The 23782-nt window shown below is 36.4% G+C and overlaps 1 protein-coding gene across 2 annotated transcripts in view; it reads right to left on the minus strand.

Annotated features, from left to right (window-relative positions):
• Nucleotides 1–23575, minus strand: part of PDE7B (phosphodiesterase 7B) — a 167635-nt gene extending 144060 nt beyond the window's left edge. Inside the window, exons 1-2 of one of the 2 annotated variants that reach the window (XM_085217245.1) lie at nucleotides 23451–23575; nucleotides 23111–23225 (exon numbers count right to left, since the gene is read on the minus strand). In XM_085217245.1, the coding sequence (XP_085073371.1) occupies nucleotides 23111–23131 (21 nt within the window). In that variant the 5' untranslated portion in view covers nucleotides 23132–23225; nucleotides 23451–23575. Of the gene's footprint in view, nucleotides 1–23110; nucleotides 23226–23395 lie in introns of both variants that reach the window. The other variant, XM_085217244.1, reaches the window with a different exon arrangement.
• Nucleotides 23576–23782: the final 207 nt, after the last annotated feature.

Consider the following 23782-nt stretch of genomic DNA (forward strand, 5'->3'; position numbering starts at 1 on the left):
AATGGTCACAGCCCCAGGCTGACAGAGTTCAAGGAGTGATTGGTCAACACTCTCAGACTCTCAGATCAGATTTGGATTTTGGGTGGTTCTCTCTGGAACCAGGGGTTCGATGTGGTTATTCTTGGGGAACTCTTCAGACTCAGGATATTTTATGATTCTGTGATGAAACATTCTCCAGCACCTCTTCCAGTTACATTTGTCTTCTGATTAAGAATATGGTGGAATGTAAGTCAGGTCCTTTGTAGAAGAATTTGTTCCCAATTGTCTGGTTGATTTCTAAAGGAAAAGATGTCTTTGTCTCCAGCAGAACAATGAATAATGCATGTGTTCCCAGATTAGGCCACCTTGTTCTATTTTACTCCTTTCTCCTAAAAGAGCAGAAACTTTTCTTGAGCTAAGTGTATCTCATTACTCAGATTCTTTCTGTCACTTAGAGATGTGCTTTAAAGTGCAGTACCTGACTTTTCATTCCTGTGTCCTAAGTACTGTCTTTTCAGTCTGACACATATGATGAAAGTGACATTTCCTTTAACAGATAAGAGTAAAGTACCTTTAATGTATATTTAAAGTTTCCAGTCACATTGATTGATGTAGTGGACTGACAGGAGAATTAATTTATACCTTTTAAAAGGTGTACATTTCATTCTGTTTGTTCAATCTACAGCGGAACGAATATCACTGAACATGAATCATTTATACTTGCCAGAGTCCTGCAAATCAATAGCAACCTTCTCTGATCTGCTGCTTTGAACTGGTTGAGTTCATAAAGCTGCACTCATTCTAAATCCACAATGGACATTGTTTAGAGGCTACTTAAAACAATTGTACAGTACTAATAAAATCAAGAAGGAAATGTTTTTCTTGCCATCTGAAGAAGCACTGCCTACCCTGTTTTCAAAGGGTTTCTTTATTTCTTCAGAAATGTCATACTGGAAGATCTTTAGGGAGAATCCTATTAGCACTGAAGCTATTTTCATAAAATATTATTAAAAAAGTTCATTCAACAGGCATTGCAGTTTGTGTATACTCTGTCCCATAGCTACAAAAAAAAAAAAAAAAAAAAAAAAGGAAAAAAAGATCATAGTTGAGGAAAAGAACACTTTCTTCAATTGAAATAAAAACTAGCCTGTGAGATATGATTCTATACTAGATTTCTAGCTCCACTGCAGTAATGAGTACTACAGCTAGAAAGAGTGAAAAATCCAAAGCCTTCTAGAGTCATTACATGCTTAGATAGCAACAGTAAAACTGAATTAGACTGGAGCCATTCTTGGAATAATATTTCACTAATGACTTTGATGAGAGAAATGTCAGCGTGCATTTTTAAAGTGTTTCCAGATTACAAAGTCAGGTACTATTAGAAAATCCTATTCCTTTGAGAAATCTCTAGACCAACCCGTCAGACTGCAAAGACAGCAAAAAATATCCCATACTTTTGAGTTCACAACAAAACTCAGTTCCAAATATTTTCAGATTCTGTTCTTCTTAGTGTAAAATTTGTTTATGATACTATACAAAAATTTGTACTCATTGTGTCCAACATGACTATGCAGTCTCTTTTCTAATTAATTGATACCACTGGGCAACACATGAAAATAATCTTATGAAGAGAATCATGTAGACTCCATGACTTCAGTCAAACTCTACCTGGATTTGCTGGAATGGTTCTTTTTGCAGGAGTCCCTCTTCCATTTGCAACTTGCATGATCAAATTAAAGGAGCTGTATTATCTTTACCCCTTTAAGCTAAGCAGACACTCTTTCTCTACAGTAAGATTCTAGATTCTAATTTATTCCCACACATTAAAGGGGAAAAAAATAAGTATTGTGTGCAAACACAGTGTGTGCATGTATGTGTGGGAGGTATTTTGCAATGTAGATGCAGCTGTTGCTTTGTGAGCTACAGCTAGTAAAACTAGAATTATGAGCTGAAGGTGTCCACTTTCAGATTCCCCCCGTGGAATTCCATTTTTGATCCTGCTAGGAACATATTTATATTCCAATCCTTTGGAAAATGACTTCTGTTTCCTGGAGTGATATCTTTCAGATTCATGTCCATAGCAGATGGGAAATTTCAATATTAAGTTTGTTTCTTTAAAAATTGTGCTGACCTGTCTTCCTTTCTCTGATAAAAGTATAATATTGAGCATTTAAGTGAAAGAATCCACACTCTCCTGTGAATAATTACTTTGAAAAAAATCTAACCTCACAATCGCCTATCTATTTTTCTGTCTGAGTTATCACACAAACCAGTATATAAATCCAGGATTCTGTCCCCCATAGAATTTATGTGTTATACAGAGTAATATAGGGACAGATTTTTACTTGGTTCATAATGAAGCAAATAGGCATCAACAGGGATTTCAAAATGAGATACACATTAGCTTTACAAGTGCCTTAAGCACAGTTTTAGAAGTTGATTACATAGCTTTGTTCACTGCTTTCTCAGGGACCAAATTCAAATGATGGGGTCTCATTTAAGAAATCTAAACATTTTCTTCCAGAGTTGAAATCAAAGGGAATTGGCTTTTTAACATATAAAGATCTACATAAAACAAATACTTTGAAAATTTAAGTCCCAAGACCTTAATAGAGTATACTTGAATTTAAGGAATGTGTTGTTTCTCAGCTCTGAAGACTGTGCTGCTTGAACATTGGAAGGATTCAGCTTTGATTCATATTTTACAAGTGATGTTACAAGACTGATTAGCTGATCTGCTTACTCTGGAACTGAACCTATGTTAAATGAACAAGAACTGAATACATATGTACCTACGAAATGGGAGAGGAAGTAGGAGAAGAGCAGTTTCAAAGTGAAAACCAGGAAGACAAATGAATTTTGCTTGCTCTGCAAACAAGATGTTATCATAACAATACAGGAAAGAAAAAAAAAAACAACAACCAGATTTAAGCATCACTGAGAATCTAGGAGAATACTTCCATGAAATCTGAAAAGAGGTGAAGTTATTAAATGTTATAGCTAGTAAAAAGACATGAAATCAGAGCCTTAGTCAGCCGATATGTTCTAATTGACACATAGAAATATTTTTTATAGACAAGAAACTACAGTACTTGCAGTTTACAGTTGAATGTGTCTGGGCATATATATATATATATGTATAAAATACATATATTAATGCCTCATTGGCATGGTAAGTATATGGAGTATGTATATTTTTAAAGAACTCCGAAGCATAGAGCAACACAGAAATAGGAGAGACTGAAATAGCTAGCTGTGGTAAATGAGAGACCATGAACCCCCAACAGATGAAGTTCTTGTTCCTTCTTAAGGCAGAACATACAAACATGCACACAGAGCTTCAGACACTACCAAACACTTATGATAGAGCAATAGAGATCCTTCCTTCTGCCCTCTACAATTCTTACTTCAAATATACAATGACAGTGGAATGTCAGAATGTAAAACAAAACCAGAAAGAACTTAAGGGCTCAAACAATAGGTAGATGGACCGTTCTTTCTTGCATAGACACTCTTTACACTTCTTACACGGAAATATAAAATGTTACGTGGCAGCAGTCAGTGTAAGCATAGTCACATGTGGCAAATGAAATGGGTGTGCCCAACATAAAATGTTATTGCTAGTTTGTGCAAATACAGTAAATGACAATATTTACATGCCATTTACAAATGACAATTATTAGTAATAAGTAATATAAACAATGAGCAGGCACTGTTTTGCTATCAGGAACCTGTGATAAATGCTCAGCAGAAAGAGGATTAATTCAAAGTTTACTGACGTTGTATTTTCCCTTATATTTTTTATTTTCAATCTGCTCTTAAGCCACATATAACATCTCAGCTAAGAATTAGCAATTCACCCTAAAGACATAAGAATGTTCCATAGTATAACGCACTATAAATACTTAACGTGAAAAGTTATAAAATAAGTGTTGTTATTATGGCATGATTTTTGTTTATTTTATGGCATTACAGTATTCTTCTGCCTCTGCCAAACAAGAGGAAAGATAAAGGCACTGTATATTCAAGACAGCAGATTTCTGTAGGTCAGTGAAATAACCAAAAGTCACATCAGAGTTTAGAAGTATACTATAATTAAAGATCCTTCAATATGACAAAAACAACTATGGGTCCATAAAGTATGAGACATTGGACTTAAAAGCTTTTTATGACTATATTATTGAAGCTTGGCTCATTAAGAACTAACAAATCTATGATTGTCAGCATCAAGACTGATATTATATATTCACTGAGTTCTCTTTTCCTGACCTACCCTAGTATTTCTTCAGGCCTGCTGATACAGCATTATTACAATAATAAATGTTTGCATCAGAAAAATTGAAAAGAAACTTGTCACACACTCGTACTGAGAGAGAACTGATCAACACATTTAGATTATAATGAGTTTGTAAAACTGAAACTAACAAAAGCTGCAATTAACTATATCAGAAAAGACTATTTACACTGAACCTTGTACTGACAACAGAGCCCTATGATTTACAAATTATTTTCTAACTAGAACATATAGCTACATTTGGAAGGTACAAATATTCTATCGCTACAAGCACAGTAGAAGAATTCAGACAGAAAACCGTAAGCAAGCCATGTAATCTTGTAATAAGATTTAGATTGTAACTGATGTTAACATAGCAAGTTTCCAAAGCATGTCTGTGTTAAATTAAAATTTCAGTAGATGATATACAAAAAACCAGCATGTAAATCAAAACATACTCATTTTCAGTAAACTGAGTGCTGAACCAGTTTTGATTGCTAAACAGAAAAGAAACATGTTTACAGCTTCTTATTGGCTGTATCGCCTAACAGCGTTACAGACAAATGTGTTCCTTAAAATCAGCACCAAATCAAAGTTAATTATTGCCAGCAGGTGGCCAAGGATTGACAAATGCAATTAATCTACATCTTGTAATGAAGTTTAAGAAGTAAGTTAAGCAATCAGTTCATCACCTAGGTAGGTTATTTCTCTCAGATGCTTCACACAGGTTTATTTTCAGTTTATAGCTACCAAAAATGACTTTGCTACAATGAGGAAGTAACAGAATACTTCATTTTGACTGCTTCCACAGGGCTATCTATAATGCTGCACTCAGATCCTTAACTTCTTATATCGGTTTCTTGGCTGATTATTCCCCCTAAAGCCAAACAAAGAGATTCCTAACTTTAGTAAAGGCACAGTAAGAGAATCAACTTAGAAAGGAGAAACTAAGTAAAAAAATGAATTTATTTTCTAAGTACAACAAATCCCACTCAGATACACTGTGATAATAGAGGCAGAGATTCTTGATCAAGACAATTGTGTTAATCTAACAGGACTTTAACTATCAGAAGATTTCATTAATTTGGGGAATTTCTGTTCCCTATTATTATTCTAGTTCATTATGGGTTACTGTCAAATTCTGCCTCTGTCATTCGGAGGAGATTTATTACGGAGCTCATTACATTAATTTGGTACACTTCAATTGAAATATTAATTAAAGATAACAGTAACAAGGGACCTGGAATGAGATGTGTGAGGTCAGTTTTACAGAATGACATGTTGCTTATCATCTTTAAATGTATAATTTTACTACCTCAGAAAAGAAAGCTTTCTTCTTTAGCCACACTGAATGAATCTACATACTCTGTTTTCCAGCTTTGTTCCTAAACTGAAAATTATTTAGGATTTTTGACTCGTAGGAAATTTTTTTTCAAAAGTTCTAGAAATCTGCAGGTATGCCATCTCTGAATTATAATTCATTATTACTTATAAAAAATTGCAGCAATGGTCTATTAAAGCAGAGCACATTTAGGCTGATGCTTCTCCATCCCTCTTCTATGCAGCTTTCTAATATAAGCTACTAATCAGCAGGCTCAGAAATATTATCTATTTTGAATAAATCTAGCAAATATACGCAGCAGACATTCAACAAAATAGAAGTTGTAAAAGTAAATAATGTGCAACTTACAATGGGACTTCCCTTTGGATTTCACTGTCTTTGGAAGAAACACAAGTAGTAATGTCTGGGCATGTAAACACATACATACATACATAAACAAAACCAGGCCCTCAGAATAACTGTAGCAGAAATGATTTAGGACATAATAAGGTGTGGAATTTCTATTTGTCTTCTGAAAGCATAAATAGTGAATTAAAGCATATATTAGATCTGAAACATTTACTATATATATTCCTTTTGAACACTAATAATATACTAATGGATGTGCCAGAAAAATATCAAAGCGCAGACAACCTTGAATACCCACTCGCAAAAGGGTACCTTAGTGAATTTGAATTAGTAGATATACTCTGGAACAGAAAGAATGTGATCCAACTAATAAAAGCAGCAACAACCATGGCAGGATATCTTCAAAATATTCTTAAGCATACTGAAAGCAATGTTTAAATTATCTGCTTTACTAAAGAACAAGGGTGGGTTTAAAGATGACATAGCTAGGCTTTTTTCAGTGGTGCCCAGAAAAAGAACAAGAAATAACAGACAAAAAGTGGAACACAAGACACTCCACCAGAACATAACGAAGCGCTTTACTAAGTGAGGGTGACCGATGACTGGAACAGATTGCCCAGAAATGTTGTGATGTCTCCTCCTTGGAGACATTCAGAAGCTGCCTGGACATGGACCTGGGCAACTTGCTCTAGGCAGCCCTGCCTAAGCTGGGGAGTTGGACTGGACAGTTTCCCTTCCCATCTCAGCCATTCTGTGATTCTTCGAATCTCTATTATTTCTTGAAGTAATTTGCTAGCTTGACACTCCCTGTTACAGAAAATCTGTTAATAGGGGGATGCTTCTTCTGTCCTCTTCCTAAATGATATTATTGCCATTTATATGTTATTTCATAGCTAATATGTGCTGGTAGTCCTAACTTATCTGTGGGGATTTGCAGGCTGCTGATCTTCTGAGTGCCATGTCCATTGCTGAGAGTTACAGCACTACTGAGGTTGAAACAAACCTCTGGAAATCACCAAGTTCAGCCTTTCTCTGTCTTCCAAACACACTCCCATCATCTGTTTATTAATAGCGATAAAATTTCCACTTAGCCTTCTGTTTTCCAACATGAGCAGCAGTCTCATCTCTTTCAGACTCTCCCCATATGACACATCTTCACAATCCTTAATCACTCTTGCAACTCTTCACTAGTCTTATTTCAGTAACTTCATGCCTTTCTTATGCTTGGAAGCCCAGAACTCAATGCATTGCAGATACGGCCTCATACCATGGATTGTTAAATAAACCATTAACTCCAGAGATCTCAGTAAAGTTGTTAGGACCTGTCAGGTAAGAACACCTACAAAGTTTCTGTTAAATTGAATCAAGATTGATTTTTGATTCAAAGATACGCTCACAACTTCATCTAAGGAAGCAAGCGTGCACAAAAACCAGTAACTTCTAGTGAATGTAAAGTAATTCAAAAAGATAAGTAATTTCACTAATATTTTTCCTATGAAGTAAGCATAAAGGTTAAATTCTGTATCAATGATAAATTTGTGACATCTCATCAAGTTTGTGTTCATCACCTCATTTTAACATACAAAAAATATCAACTCAATATCAACTCATGCAGCAGTTAACCAGTGCAAATATATAATCTTATTTTTGTATGCTCATGTTGTTTCTCCTATTTAGTTTGATACACTCAGTGTAAAATGACCCAACTGTGACTTTCTCTGTTTGCATGGCACCTTATCACACAGCATGTAGCACACTGGAGGTGGCAGAGGGAAACCCTCACACAACTGTGATGCAAGTAAATAGATAGGGAGTAAAATCATAGGATAAAAGGTTCAATAAAAAGAAAGATTCTTTTGTCATTAATGTAGGTCTGTGCTTAATTTTGTATTTTAAAGGAAAGCCAGACTGTATTATGATATCCTGAAAAAAAAATTAATTATCTTTGAAAAAATGGTATAAAAAATTGAAAATATATTTTGTCACAATATTGAGGCTCACTGATTACTTACGTGTAAATTAGATTATTTCTGTTATTTGATTTTCACTGATGAATATAGAAGTAGAATTAATTTATCTGGCAAATATTTCTCTATATTACAATTAAGCTGTCAAATAAAGAACTTTTTACTGAGAAAAGCTGTATCAGATATCAAAAACATCAGATAACTATTTTTCCAGAAATAGGTAGTTTGAACTTATTTAGATAATAATATAAAGCATCTCAAATATCTATTCATACCTTGATCGCATACTTGCTGGTTTTGGCGAAGGAAAATTTACGTCTGATCTTGTGGAACATGTACTTTCAAATGTGCATTTACTATCCTTACCTTTTCAAATATTGCAAATATATTTTAGAGCTTCCTTCTAACTCATTTCCAGTAGCAAATTTGTTTTCGGAAGATAATTACTTGGAATTTATATGGTTTCCCTCTAGTTCTCAAGTCCATCCTTTACTTAGAAGTTAAAAAGAAAATAATCTCTGTTCACAGAAAGATGAACTACCTAACCCTAAAGATAATGAAGCAAGTGAAGTGAGACAAAAAAAATGTTCACTGTAGAACCCAGATGCTACAGGGAAGCATTCTAACCTTGAAATAGATGACTCCCGCAGACTGTTTTTGCAATAAGCTGCTAGAAACTATGATCTAGCCATCTGACATTTGTTTTTGTTGTAACAGAAGCAGGCTTCCTGAATAGGTATGGAAAATGCTAATTTGACATGATTATGCCGTATACAGAAGACCAGAGGTAATAAGATATTCAGAATGCCTTGGTAAGTTTTTCTTACTCTGTGCTTGAAAATCAGCACTTTAGGCTTCCTAAATGTTGTATTAGAAAAGAATGTTATGGATCAGTGCTTTTTGTTTGTTTGTTTGTTTGTTGTTTTTCTTGTAGCATTAAACCTCTGCCCAGAAATAGTAGTTTCTACAAAAGTTCTGCTCAGTTCATTCATGTAAAATTTCCCATTTGTATTCTAAATTACCTTTCTGCTGTGAGTTACAGATCCATCCATAAAGATTTAAGTATTGATGTGAATATATGTATATTTAAATTATGGCAATTTATTAAAATTTCCTTGCTCAAATATTTACTTTTTACAGATAATTTAATACAAATTTAAAAAAAAAAACAAAAAACAACAATTCATTTCCAGACACAGTTGTGAAATTAGAGGAACATATTTTTTTTTTCTCATTTAAAATACAAGAAGGGAAGATAGTGATCCCCGATTTTCTGCATCAGAGTATTAAATAAAAGGACTGAGTACTAATTAAAGCCTATTGAGCACGTACAAAAATGATCTGTAAGTAGTGTCTGAATTGATGTTACCACTAGTTCCCGCAGAACTAACTGGCCAGCAGTGGTTAGAAAAAACAACACTGATAGCACCAGGTGTGCTTGGGGGCTTGTTCCATACAGCTTGTGGCATAGCTAGGGAGACTCTTCATGAAGCAGTGGTATAAAGGCAGGCAAATCAGAGAGCACACTTGCTTCAAAAACAGCCTTCAGATTTTGTAGAAGACACAGCTGAACAGGTTTGTAAACTAAACTTCAAGTGGGCAGACATATAATAAAAACTTAATTATGAAAATGAAATTGTGGAAACTAAGTTGCTTTCCTTTTTTAGCAACATATATACACATATATGTTTATTCTGTATATTTGTTGCTTCTTGAAAAAGATACTTCTATTTGTGAGGAATAACAAGTTTCCCTGAGAGAGGGGAAGGGAAGGAAAAGGAAGGGAAGGGAGGGGAAGGGGGGAAGGGAAGGAAAAGGAAGGGAAGGGAGGGGAAGGGAAGGGAAGGAAAAGGAAGGGAAGGGAGGGGAAGGTTGTTTCTGTATGTTTTTGGAACAGATAGCGAGAATAACTTCCAGTCTGAAAATGAGTCTCTTAAGATTTCAGAATAGGAAGGGCTACAGAAGTCTGAGAGCCCAAATACACAAATCTTTTTGAGTGTCTGGCTTGTTTGCTAGCATTGACATTATTTTATGTTAAAATGTCTTTTTATCAAGATTTTCTGTAACATAGGCTGATATTGCAAGAATACTGCATAGGTAATATTTCAATGTGATTTGTATGAATGGTGGTACAAGTACAGGGAAAATAAGGAATAGACAGTGAAGCCTAGAGGCTTAATGCCTGTAGTCAAACATTAGCTGTCTAGTTTGATGTTTCTGAGAACGATGTAAAACGTGGGGTGACCTTTGTTTATTCCTTATTCTAGAATTCCCATGTACCAAATGCCACCAAGGCAGACCAGTTTCCCAGGAAATTTATTTTAAATTGTACTGATATCCTCAGGATCATTAAGAAGCTGGAATCTAAATAGAGGCGTAGCCTGATTTGCTGATGTGTTAGCAATAGGAAGGTAATTTTGCTGTACTCATTTATTTGTGATCAAACATGTTGGGAGATATGGTGAAGCCTACAAAACCGCAGCATTAACCTTGTTATATCAGAATGCAAGGTATACCAGGGGAAGAAATTCAGAAGAAATTAAGAAAGAGTAGATCCCAGAAAGTCTTGAGCTGTTAGATAAAATAAAACACATAGACATTAGTCACCAGAGTATTAATGCACAAATTACAGAAAATACAGAGTAGAAAGGCCAGGTTGATAGAACAAAAGAGTCAGATTTTTCTTGTTATAAACTCAGATATTAACTAAATAGAAATACTAGAAATCATGCTACTTTCTTTACGGAACATACACAACCCTCTTTCATACATGGTACATTAGGATAAAGCTAAGAGAATTCAGCTTGTATTTACTATGTTTTCTGCATTAAGTGTTTTTTTTCATGACGCTTGACTGGAAGAACATCCAGTCATAGTTCTCAACAGGCTGCCCAGGGAAGTTGTGGATTCTCCTTCTCTGGAGGTGTTCAAGATCCGCCTGGACGCCTACTTGTGCAGCCTGCTATAGGGGGCCTGCTTTGCGGGGGGGCTGGACTTGATGATCTCTAGAGGTCCCTTCCAGCCCCCACAATTCTGTGATTCTGTAATTCTGATCTTCCCTGATTTTCTTTCATTTTGTGACTTTCTGCTAGATCCTCTGATTTTCCCTTAAAACTGTATTTAATAAAATAATTCACGAATGATTCACAATTATAAATTTTGTACTATAACAATTTTTTTTAAAGCAATAAAAATATTTCAAATCCACAAATTATTTGTCTCAACTTTCCAAAACAAGCACAGAATAAATATTTTATGGAATTTCTAAAACTGTTAAAATAATTGAGCAATACAATAATTGATTGCTAGTGCCATAAGCTGGCATTGTGAAGACCTACAAAGACAGTGGAACTTCTTCAGTATTCAAACACTCCTGTATGTAAAACCAGTCACATGATTAAATACATTGTTAACAAACTAAATAATCCAAACCATTTTAAATCACCATTTTCCACTGAAAAAAAACCCCACACATGATCATATTATTGTTGTGAAACATACTGTTTGCAGGTACTGCCATTATGGGTTGTTTTTTTTTTTTTTTTTTTTTCACATGTTAAAGAAAACTGAAGTAATAAATTCTCAAGGTATGTGTTAATGGTCCTAATATCTGTATATAATAAGACATCACAGGGTGAATAAGTGAGGTTAATAAATGACCAAGAGGGGATAAATAATAATCCTCATCACTGCTGGTTCTAAAAGAAAAATCATTACATTTCCTACAGTCTTCTCAGATTTATTTTTTCTCTTTTACACTTTGGTCTCAAGGATGAAAATTCTTCAGTGTTGCAGAAGGTAGGACTATAGCTTATGACTTGCTCTCTCACTTATTCTTCTTTAAAAATGTGATGATTTGCTTGAAAAATTGAAAGACATATATCTTGCATTTGGAAAGGGGATTGTAGAGGGATATGATAATCCTGTTTCTCATCATCTCATTTTGAGGTTTTACAGAGATGTCTCCTATACAAACAATCCTTATCCTGACAGTGGAGACAGAATTTACGTCAACAGAGTGGCGAAGTCAAGCACTGTGAAGAAATCCTATTAAGAACCTGGACCCAAACTCCTAATAACCATGATGTTGAGTGGACTAGTTATTTCTCATGGAGCCAGTGTATAACCATTGGAGATCAAACAATTAAGGCTTAATAGAAATGAGGAGAAATAGACATGAAGTACATTCAGCATCAGCAATTTGCTATGCAGTATTAGACAGAGGAAAGTGCATTATTACAGACATTAAAGATAACAAGCCATAGTGCAATTTTTCCCTGTCTTTCTCTGTATCCACCCTTTCCCTTTTCTTCCTTCTCCACCTTTTCACTCACTATTTGCACGCACCCTGCCACTGCCATGTCAAGGGGCTTTTGGGGGCAGAGACGACAAATTCTCCAAGAGCAATTCTTGTCAAAGTAATATGGACCCATGCAGCCTTGCTGGGTCAAGTGACTCTGAAGAAAGCTGCACTACTATCAGAGCTATGGGATCACTCACTGCTGTTTGGGTTGCTATAGCGAACCCACAGGGTATACAAGGTTTCTACCTCAGCTACTGAAACTGGAGTTGTGCTTTGTGTTCTGTGTGAATAAGGTAGGTGAAGTGAATCCTTAGATTTTACCATTTAAAAAAAAAAAAAAAAAAAAAGTTTGAGGTATTTCTGTCTCCAGTTTGTAGAAAGAACACCGCATCCTTAGGATACAGTGTAATTTTCCGTAACAACGTATGTTTTAAGAAATGGCCAAATTTCCATCATAAAAGATTGACAAAATAGACGGTTTATATAAATACTAGGTTATTCTGCAATTTCATACACAGAGAAAATAGAAGACCTATAAATATTGTTTATATTTAAACAATAATTTATTTAACAGCTTTAAAATTGGAAGTGACTAAAACTTCGATCTCCAAACTCTTAAAAGATATTTATATGCAGTTATGGGAGCCATTTAAAGAAAAAGTAACTCTTAATATATTCAAGTCTGCTGAGCTTCTTGTGGGAAACAATATCTTTCCTGATGGAATCTTACTAATCTCATTAATATATTACATGCAATATTTTTGTACTACATTGACACTGCCACACAGCTTTGCATCACAGAGCAATAGCCTTAAATAATCTCTTAGCTCAATACAATTTTTTCCAAGGTTAGCATTTCATCTGGTATGAGTCTGAACATTGTATCATGTTGCTATTTGGGATCTTAAGTCTCTGAGATCATCTGTACTTGCCTTTCCCCCCTTCACTCTGTCACTGATCTTGATCAGAAATGTTTCTGAAATTTCACGATAACCTAGGAAATATCTTCCCATTATGCCTGCCCTATAGTCTGCCTCGTGATGATACATCATCTTCCTGTAACAATCTGCTTAGAGTTCAAAGGGACAGTGTGAGATGTAACAGTCCAGAATCAGAAGACAGAAAATTTTTATTTTCTTTTATATTTCCATTAAAAAAAAATAGGTAGAAAGAAAGTTCTTTAGTTTAAAATGTAGAAATTATTAATAAATGAGATAAGCCAATTTGGTTTGGTTTTGTACTCTCTAAAGAAAAAAGTAGTGAAATTAAAAAAAAACCAAAAACTTGGAAGTTTAGGTTGACTGAATTTCTCATCTGCCTTGGCCAAGACTAAAGCCAATCCCTTTTACATGTCTGACTTTACAAAGAGTTCCTTTCCAGCTGTGAGGGACTGCAGGAGTGCTTAAGATTCGTGGGAAAGATGCAAAGAAACAGGACTATATCACCCTGTGATATGCAGGTACTTGATTTTGAAATGCAATGAGGGCAATTTAAGTGACAAGCAGATAAATACACCACCACTGTTGCTTTTGGCAGAAATTTCTAGTGGTGGACTCTTCACCGATTCTTTTCCTGATATCCTGGTTGCTGAAATCTACATCTACTCTATACCTCAGAATGACCCTATTACTCTCTACAGTGTAGATTATTTGTTGATAATACAGAAAGATTTGGAGTATGTCAAATCTGAAGGCAAACTGATGAATCTCATCTCCCAGTAGGAAAAAGTAGAGCAAATATGTCTACAGGGTTATTCATACTTAACTTTTTATTGTAAATTAGCTAAAACAAAGTTTTCCCTCTGCTGCACTCAAGTGGTACTTCTCTGTTGAATTCAGTGGTAAGAGAAGTCAGATTCCAGTCTGCCAGAGGTTGACTTACAACAGTGTCTTCATAAATTATTTATGATTATTTGCAACATGGCTTGTTCAAAGGCATTAGATTTGCTTGTGTTAAACTTAACAAAGTGTAAAACAGCTTAGGTAATGGAGAAGATGTTAATATCAGATTGTGACTAATTATCTGTCTGCTATGAGGAGAAACAGCATTAGTTCCCGTGCCAAAACCTATAAATCAGCTTGTCAAAAAGCTAAGTTTTAGACAAGTGTTCTTACAGAACAGAAAATGTGGATAAGAGAGTCAAAAATGAAAAAATTCTCCTTTAATGTTATCTCCCAGAAAACATCTCTAGAAATTGAGTAGCTCAGAGGCTTCTGAAGCCCTCCTAAAATTGAAGAAGGTCAACTGTCGAGATGCTGTCAACAGCTGACAATTAAAGGGTGGCTAGAAAGCACTGAGAGCTCTCTGCCAGTTGCTTTCTACATTTTAAACATCTAGAGCTTAAGAGACCTTTCTAGAGAAGGAATCATTTATTTGCAAACTAGTTTTTATCAGCTATCATAAAAATTTACAATGGCACACGCAGATTGGCATTAACTGCTTTCTACTTTATTATTTTATGAAATACAAAATACTTTCTACTAATATTTGTGAAACAACAGAACTCAGCTCAGGCTTTTTTCACATTAGTAGTAAACATGATTGAAAGGAAAAAAAAAAGTGATGCTGTGCGTATCTTTACACTAAACCACAAATACTAATTTAAAAATTCGAATGCAGTGGAACTGAGTTGCAGTTGCATGATAAGTGGATGAAATGAATGTGAGGCTTCCCCTCAAGACCACCTGACATGTTTGTATATTATAATCCTCCCTCTCGCTCATGATTGGATTAAAAAAAAAAAAAAATAAAGCTTGCTAGCTACAGTGTTTAAGCAAAAAAAAAAAAGTAAACAAAATCCCACACTCCTTTACTCTGCTGCAGAAGCCCTGAAGTGCTGCATGCAGGGGGAGGATGGGAAAAAAAGGAATACTTCTGTGGTGCATGCTCAAGCCTCTTTTTAAAGCAAGTTTTTTCTAAAGGTGAAAAGTGTTAATCGCTATGAGGAAATTTTAACATGAAGAAATAAGCTTGCCAGTTATTAAATAAATAAAGCATGAAGTGCTGCTAATTTTTCAATTATTTTCAAAATAAAAAATAAGCACTACTAGTCATACTGGGAGGAAGGTGAGAAAAGGATTGCTGAAGGATAAGGAAATTAAAGGCTTCGGTGAACATTACAGCTTTTAATGCACGCTCAATAACTTGACTTTTGTAAAAGATCAAATGATCGGAACAAGGTTTTTGATCACCTCTTCTCAATAGGCATAGAATCACAGAATGGCCCAGGTTGGAAGGGACCTCAAGGATCATAAATCTCCAACCCCCCCGCCACAGGCAGGGCCACCAATCTCCACATTTAATACTAGACCAGGCTGCCCAGGGCCCCATCCAACCTGGCTTTGAACATCTACGGGGAGGGGGCAAGTAACTGGGTTTTAAAAGCCCATGCGTCCCTCAGTCATCACATGCAAGGTCAGAGTTCTTCAGTAGAGGTGAGATGTTTTTCCTCAAATTACACTCATGCTTTTCTCCAATAATCAACAGCTTACTGTAATGAAAGCCAGTGGGAAAGTGCCTATTTGGACAAAACACCAACTAGAAGGTTTTCTGTTTCAGGACAGGATTTATCTGTCACTTCAGCTGTTATAATCCAGAGGCCTCAATTTCAAGCCATGTCTCTGCATGGAGCAATGGGCTCCAGCTCATGCCTGCCAGGACCCCCCAGTGCTCAGGAACACTGCTGTGGCCATCTGCATGGGAACCAGCACAAGCAGAGAGGGAGCTTGGATGTTTCTTTCCTCTACCCTCTTAGCAGCACAAAGCACAAGTCATTGTCTACTTCTGTCTGAGGAAGAAGGCAAAAAATGCTTGCCAGACAAGCTCTTGTGCAAAGCAGCTTTTTAGACATGGCTATTTCATTTAAAAACTGAAGTGGGTTCAGGCTTTGATGATGATATATACCATGTCAAGATATTCATGTTGTACTGTTTTTTGTTACCATACTGTTACAGAAGATATATTTTGGTAGTGAATATTATTATAACAGCCATAGTTTCATGGTTCAAAGAGGGAGGATGTTACAGCCTTGCTGCATGAAAAATACCTTGTGAAACAGTGCCACGCATTTTTGCCCTTAAGCAAAATTATCATTTTCCCTTTGTTTATCAGTTTTTTTAATTATTACTTACTTAGCTGTACCATTGCAACAGATCATGGTCCATACTGAGCACAGTGAGATCTACCTTGTCTGTATGACAAATTTATATGCTTTTGCAGGTGATTGTACAGACGCTAAAAATTAACTGTGAGATTGTCACTTCAGATAAAATCTGGCAAACATTTTTATTTTTTATTTTTATTTTTTCATGAGAAACAAGAGAAAGAAGGTGATGGGAGGAAGGAAAAGAATGCATCACAGTTTCTCTGAGCCACTGAAAGCAGTTTGACAGTACCTCAACTGTGAGGGAGCAGTGGAAAACACAGGTGTGAAACAGGTTCTGCTAAAGGTTAACGAGCCTAATATTTGATCTAGCTAGTGAAGAGGAGTGCTTATAAGTCCCGAATGCTCACACTGGGTCTGATCTTTCACAGATATAAATTGATGGAGACCTATTAATCTTGGTGGAACCACGCCATTTTACACTCTCACACTCCAGTCCAATTTGAGTCTTCTTTTTCTCTTTCAGTGGTTCTTTTCAAAGCAGCCCTACAAAAACAAAGCAACTGTGCACCTGAGGAATTTGCTTGGTAAAGAAATACATTCCTGTTTTACCTTTCCACCTGGGTCCTCTAGTTCATTGGAAAAACTGAAGACCATTCTTTTGTTAAAACAAACAAACAAAAAAAAACAACCACCAAACAACAGAATAATAGAATTTGGAAAATACACTACTTTCAGTATAATAATTCTCTTTCTACAGTACATTATATTCTACATCATCTAGTTTTGTAAAGGCATTTTCAGTGTACTGATAGAGAGCTTGTTAATAATTGTGTCCTTTCTTCTACAGCAAAAATGAACTCACTATACTCCTTGAAGAAGAAAACCTCCCTCCTCTCCTTTGCTGATGTATGCAAGTTCTCCTTCCTTAATCACGACTAATAATTGTTTTTCTGGCTGTCTTACAGTCTTCTAAAGCTAATATTGACTAAAATGGAGATACACTGACCAATTAAATCTATGACGGCTGCTTTGATGTCACTTGAACATTGCTATTAATAGACAGATATTGTGGCAGTGTGTCAAACAGAAATGCCTACTAATAAGTCAATTAGACCCAGGTCATATCCCAGCATTTGAAACAAATCATAGCAGTAGCTTTTTCAGCATGGCTATCAGTTAGCCCTAAGTCAGAAGTATGCCAGGTGGCCCTGTCTCCACTAAGACATCCTGCATCCACATTCATCTCTCCCTGTTTCTCTCTGTGAGCAATCCTCATCCACCCCAGCAGCCTGATATGCAGGAGGTCCTCCTTCTGCTTAACCATCTCACAAGGTTAAGGCCAAGTGGCAAACTGAGCGAGAGGTGAAACCAAAAGTCAGATGTTGCTCGTATTTAGTATATTTCTGTGTGCAGCTGCATACATAGGTAAGGTTCACAGCACTGCTACACCCTCAGTTTCTGATGGAAAGTGATGCTCCTCTACAGAAATATTAAGCAGATGCTGCCCTCTGAGACTCTTTAAGCAGCTCTCCCAAGTCTATAATAGGCTCACAACATGCAAAGTGGAAAATATCTATACCCCTTGGCTGACAGCTGAATGCCTGGGAAAGTACGAAGGCATTTCATGTCAATAGATGTTCGTTTCTAAAGCACAGCAACCACCTAGGAATTGCTGGCTCTTTCTAAGGGATGAGCCCTTGCACTAAGGTTTGGCAGCGTTGGCACTTCATAATAGTGAGTGCAAAATGGTCAAACCCCAGAGCTCAGCCTGCGTTCACAAGCATTGCAAAAACTGAGCTGTGGGAGAAAGGCTGAGTATTGGGGAGGAAGGGAAGAAGAGCATGAGAGCGTAGACCCTTCCTTTCAGAACAAATAATGTACGCATTTCAGAGGGCATGAGCAATTACATGGTAGCAGTAGCTTAATATAATCTTCTAGGATTTCTCTACTTAAAGTTGAGGTCTCTTGATTTCAGCCTTAAAGATGTGCATTCCTCAGAGCCATCTCTTAGTTGCTGTACATTCAGTCAAAAACATGCTTACCTCCCACTTTATTCTTGGAAGGTAATGTTCCCTTCTAAAACCTCTTTTCTACATCCAGATGGGTTAGAGTCATCGACTGCTCTGAATGACCACATAGAGAACAGTACATAGGTCCTGGCAGCAATCGCTCCACAAGTGTGTTTTTATGCCTCCAAGACAATGAGCTAAATTTAATTTGATGGGAAATTCTGTGCTGTGCTTTTAAAAAATCTTACACTGCTAACATTAACACACGCTGCAGTAAAAGATTAGTTGGTGTGTTTTCTCATACCAGGAATTTTTGTGGGTAACTAGTATAAACCTACCAGCTACAGAAAGAAATCTCTGCTGATATCTTCTGCTAAATATTTGTTTCTTATTTTTAATATAATCTACTCAAAGAAAAATAAATCTTGCTTTTTGTGTTTGCATGCAATTCTCCTTTAGATAAACTATAACAAATTTGTCTCTCAGTGTGACTGGGAGAATCCTAACTGCTCACCCCCACCTATTAAGAGGGAGAGATCATCAGCTATGTTTATCTATCCAGGCAACCTGGATATCTTATTTGGCTAGATAGCAAGCTAGCAGAGACGTATCATATACCACCATGAGACTATGTGGCTTAAATAAGTAGCTAAACTGAGTTATCATCCATCCTCACAGCTCCCACTGGGAGGAAGAAAGGAGTAAGAAAATCAAACTCAGTAGGGCCCTTTCACTAGTTTAATTTCTATAGTTCAACACTGTTTACATAATAAAATGACAGCTAATTTTTCACTGTCTAAGAACAATGTGAAAAATGTACCTCAAAATTACAGCATCATTGGATGGCAGATACCACACTATTAAATGTGTGTAAGAGAAGTGCTTAAATCATTTAATTGTTGCCTTCTGAGAACTGTCCCTGCACCAAAATTTTTGCTTACAAATTTGCTACTGAAGTCTGGCTTCTGAGTTGCTCTCTTTTCTATCTGATCTGGCTAAATTTCTTAATTTTCTGTTTCTTAAATTTTCTATTTCTTAAATTTCTTAATTTTCTATCTGAAAACAGGAGGCCTTAAAACAGAAGACCAGTTTTGAGCACTGTGAACCTTAGCAATACACATCTGACTGACACAGTCTGATACAGAAAAACAGAAATGATAATTTCAAAAGACCAAATAGTGTTTTTCTAATGCTATTTTCTTGGGATGCTACTGTAGTAAGAGTAGTAGTAAAAATAGATTTAATAAGTGTTCTAAACAATTTTCTGGAAGACAGAATTCTTTTGTTAAATAGTCTTTCAGAAGTGGATGTTGCATTTTAAATTTCAGTAAATCAAATGAATTTGCTTAAATAGAACAAATACAACCTATCTCCCTAGTATGTACACAAAGATAGTACTTCAGACTTGACAAATACCTATTGCTCTCAGAAGACATGTCCTTTGCTTTTCCACTTACTGTGAAAAGCTTACTAGTCTCTCTTGCATAACTGCATATAAGGGCCTTTGTTGTGCCTGGCTTTACAGCTGTCATTGCCTACATGGATGCACCTCAGATTGGCCAGAGAAATAAAAAGCATTAGAACTTTTGAACTGCTCTAGGATATGGAGACCAAAAGACTGAGTGTCCCAGTGAACCCAGGGCATAAACTCTAAATAACATCAGTTCCACATCCCAAAGATTGTGGCTGAGAAGTGTCATTTTCACACTACACGTAAAGCCAGTGTTTGACTAGAAGTATAACATTCCTGCAGGAATATGCTTATTTTCTGGCTAAAGAACAAGAAAAATGAATGCTATAATTCTAGCATACAGAGACCCATCTTCCACCCAGTATGGATGTGGGAGGAAGAATACTGAGCTATCATTTCATTACAAAACACGTAATTTTGTTCTGGCAGCTGGTAAGACCCCAGCTGTCCCTTTCACTTTCACCCTGTGACAAACACATGGTGAGCTGTAAGAATTTCAAGCACTAAAATGGAAAAAAAGATGAACAGTGAGTTGCTGAGAATGCTCACTTGAATGGGATGTCTTCCTGGCTGCCTCAAATGACTTGCTCTTCTGTTAGCCCCATTGCATCTAGAGCTTTTGGCCATATAGTTATGAGATCAAATGACAGATTAAGTATTAAACATTTCTTATGATTAAATGAAGAGGCATCAGCCTTTTGTCTTTTGACAGTAACATCTTGGTGAGTAGTTGGCATTTCTGCTTCATACCACTCAAGTAAAGGAAATCACCAGTACAAGAGAAGTTTTTGTTTTTTTTTTCCCAATGAGACTAAAAAAGTACAAGAAAACCATGTATGCATCATAAAATATCAACTTTGTAGGCTATTTGTCCTTAAAAGATGCTTCACTATTGATAGAAAGACCACTGCATGAGTGAAAATGAATTGTGTATGACTGAATGTCTCAATTATAATTCATCATTGCAATGAAGACACTGGAAAATAAGTCTGGTTTGATGACCTACCTAGGGATCTAGTAAGGGCAAGTCGAGAGCTGGGCTTCAGGAGGGAAAAGCACTTAAATGGAAAGGAAGGGGAAGAAACAGTTGCTCTTATATGCTATATTTATATACTACAGTATGGAATTAAATTCACAATTTGAAAGTGATCTGCAGTACAATGAATCAAGTTCAGTAGAGTGTGCATTACTCTGTTGGAATCACTTCACAGGTGACAGCTCATGTCCCCCCTACTGCAATAACCTCAGAAGGAGCAGCCATTATATTACAAGAAGCTTCTGCGGTACACTCTTTTTGACACAATGTGACTCCAAATGCTAGGAAGCTTCTTATCCTCTGCAGAGGCCAACCTTAAATTGTATTTTGTTCTTGATGCTGAATGGAGAATGTTCAGAGAAAGCACTGCAGAGAAACTTTCATTAGTAAAGTAGAAAAATAGTGTCATTTCCTCAACTGAAGTACACTTAGCATATTTACTATTCATACCACCAGTAGCAGCTGCTACAAAATACAGATTTCAGAGCTTAAAAACCAACCTTCTTTCAAAAGATTTTGTTTATCTAAAAAGTCAGTAATTTAACTCTACAAAGCAAGTATAAACCAATGTCTTCCAGACTGCCATTTGGAAACACGATTATTTTTCTGTAGCTATAAGGTTGGTTCTTGCAGAACAGACTGTGTAGCCCCTCTAGACTGAGGCTTCCCTTGGTCACATTTACTAATGGATCACTGAACAAATACTGCATTAATCTTTGTAAGCTTAGGCCTAAAGAAGTAGCGCTTTAGTTTTTAAAACAGCTGGCAGCTCCCATAAGATTTTGGGGAGGGCTGTGGAGGACAGAATGGCACAGGGATTACGGAATAGCTCAACCATCACAGCTTGACTTGATGTTGTTGCATGACATGAAAAAAATTGTCCTCAAGTACCTCAGAACAGATGTGGCACTAAAGAGTCTATCTGTGACAAGCCTCTTTGTTTCTGCAGCCATCACTAAAGACACAGCAGAGGAAATGGAGGAGCTGCAGTTATGCATTTGCAATACACACAGTCCTTGTTTTCCCACTAGGCACTGCAGAATAGCAATTGTCCATTCACAGCACATATCACATCCTCTGCATTTCAGAGCTAATATTTTTGCAGTCTTTAAGCAGGCATGTTTGAGCCTAGTATGGTTAATTTTTGTAACCCTTTCAGGTGCATTGCACGATAGGTATGCTCATGTTCTCTTCCTTTTCATGTAGATAGTTTCATCAGGTATAAATTTTGAAGTTAAACTAAAAGATTTTCGAATTCTAGAGGGTTTATATCTACAGTAACATCTCAAAGAGAGCTGTCTTGTTTCACAGATTGGGAAAATGTGAAGATTGCTAGTTGCTAAGCATACCTGTATTTTAATCCAATTAACAAAGGACATTAGCTGTGTTGCCTGAAATTATTTTTAAGACCACATACACACAAGCTCTTACAAGTGGCTCCTCCTCTTGTATGTTAGAATCACGCTCCTGAAAACAATGTTAGTTTTATGCTAGCAGTTGCTTTCGCTTCCTGCAGCACACACCGGCCACTGTGCTGCTGCAATACTCATTCAAGGCAGATCACTAGCTCAAATATGAATTGAGCCTATATGCTCTTAAACTGGCATCAGGCTGCATTACTTCAACTTCCAATTCATTTCCACTTTTCTCAGGGTGAGTAGCAAAAGCTATCTGAAAACCGGCATTAATATAAGATTATGAGCTCACTCTCTTTACACCGTGGATCTGCTCATCAGTCAAAACACAAGCTTCTTAATTTCAAACTTATGAACTCAAATAAAGTTAAAAAAAAAAAAGGTAGATATAGTCCTAAAATTGAAGCTGATAATCTCTTCTGCTCGATCTGTTTATTTCCAGCTCCTTTCTCTGCTCTAACTCTCAGACAAACTCACAACCCCCCCAGGATACAAATGAGTTTGTTTTCTTTTCCCTTCATCTAAGCCAGGTGTGCCAGGTATCCTCTCCTGTCATAGAGCAGTCAAAAAATATACACAGAAAGCAATCACACTTCCCTTTGCAGATCAGAAAGGACTATAATAACAGATTATTTCTCCAATCTCCTTCTGCCATCACAGAGTTAAACCAACATAAGTTAGAATTCTCATCCAGTTTGAATAAAGAGAAAAAGGGAGGAAATTCAAAATCTTGTTGCTGTAGTAACTATCATCAGCAAAAATCTTTCCCAATAAATAATAGTATTATCTCCATTTCCCCCTCACAGTTTTAGTTCCCCTTCAGAAATCATCATGCTGGCTCTTTTAGATTTGCTGTACATACCTCAACCATTAAACAAGACATTTAACCATAGTGGCAGTTCTGTGACCTTTGAATGCTGTGAAATCTGTAAGCGGTGCAGCTTGTTCATGAAGACTTGTACTGCAGAATCCAGTAACTGCATCCAGGATTAGGAATACAAGTAAATAACAGCAGCAACAACAACAACAACAAGAAAAAAAAAAAAAGAAAAAAAAAAGAAAAAAGGAAAAAAAGAAAAAAAAGGAAAAAAAAAAAAAAAAGGAAAAGAAAACCTCCCCAAAACCCCCAACCCAGCCAATAAACCACCTTAAGAAGCAAAAAAAATCGGAAAGAGAGTGCACTTTTCTGCCAGTGTACGGACTGGGGTAGAGCTGAGCTTGCTGCAGTCAGCCTGTCTGTGTTAGCAAGCAGAAGGCCGTGCACGGCTGGGAGGTGCTGTCAACTGCCACAGGCAAGAGAAAGCAGACCAATCCGCTTCGGCACTGTCAGCTCGCTGGAGTGAAGCCTTTTCTGTTTATGTTTCCTCATTTCAGGAGTGACGTCAAAGGGTTTAGTCTTTCCTCTGCATGTGCTATTAATTTTAAGCGACTACTATGGGAAGAATGTGACAGTGATTTAAGCAGGCTACCTTACTAAAAGAAGCCAGAGACATAATTTGTCTGTCCTGGATTTAGCTTAGAAATACTTTATAAT

Source organism: Meleagris gallopavo, chromosome 2 (assembly GCF_905368555.1).
Source record: "Meleagris gallopavo chromosome 2, MGAL_WU_HG_1.1, whole genome shotgun sequence".
NCBI lineage: Eukaryota > Metazoa > Chordata > Aves > Galliformes > Phasianidae > Meleagris > Meleagris gallopavo.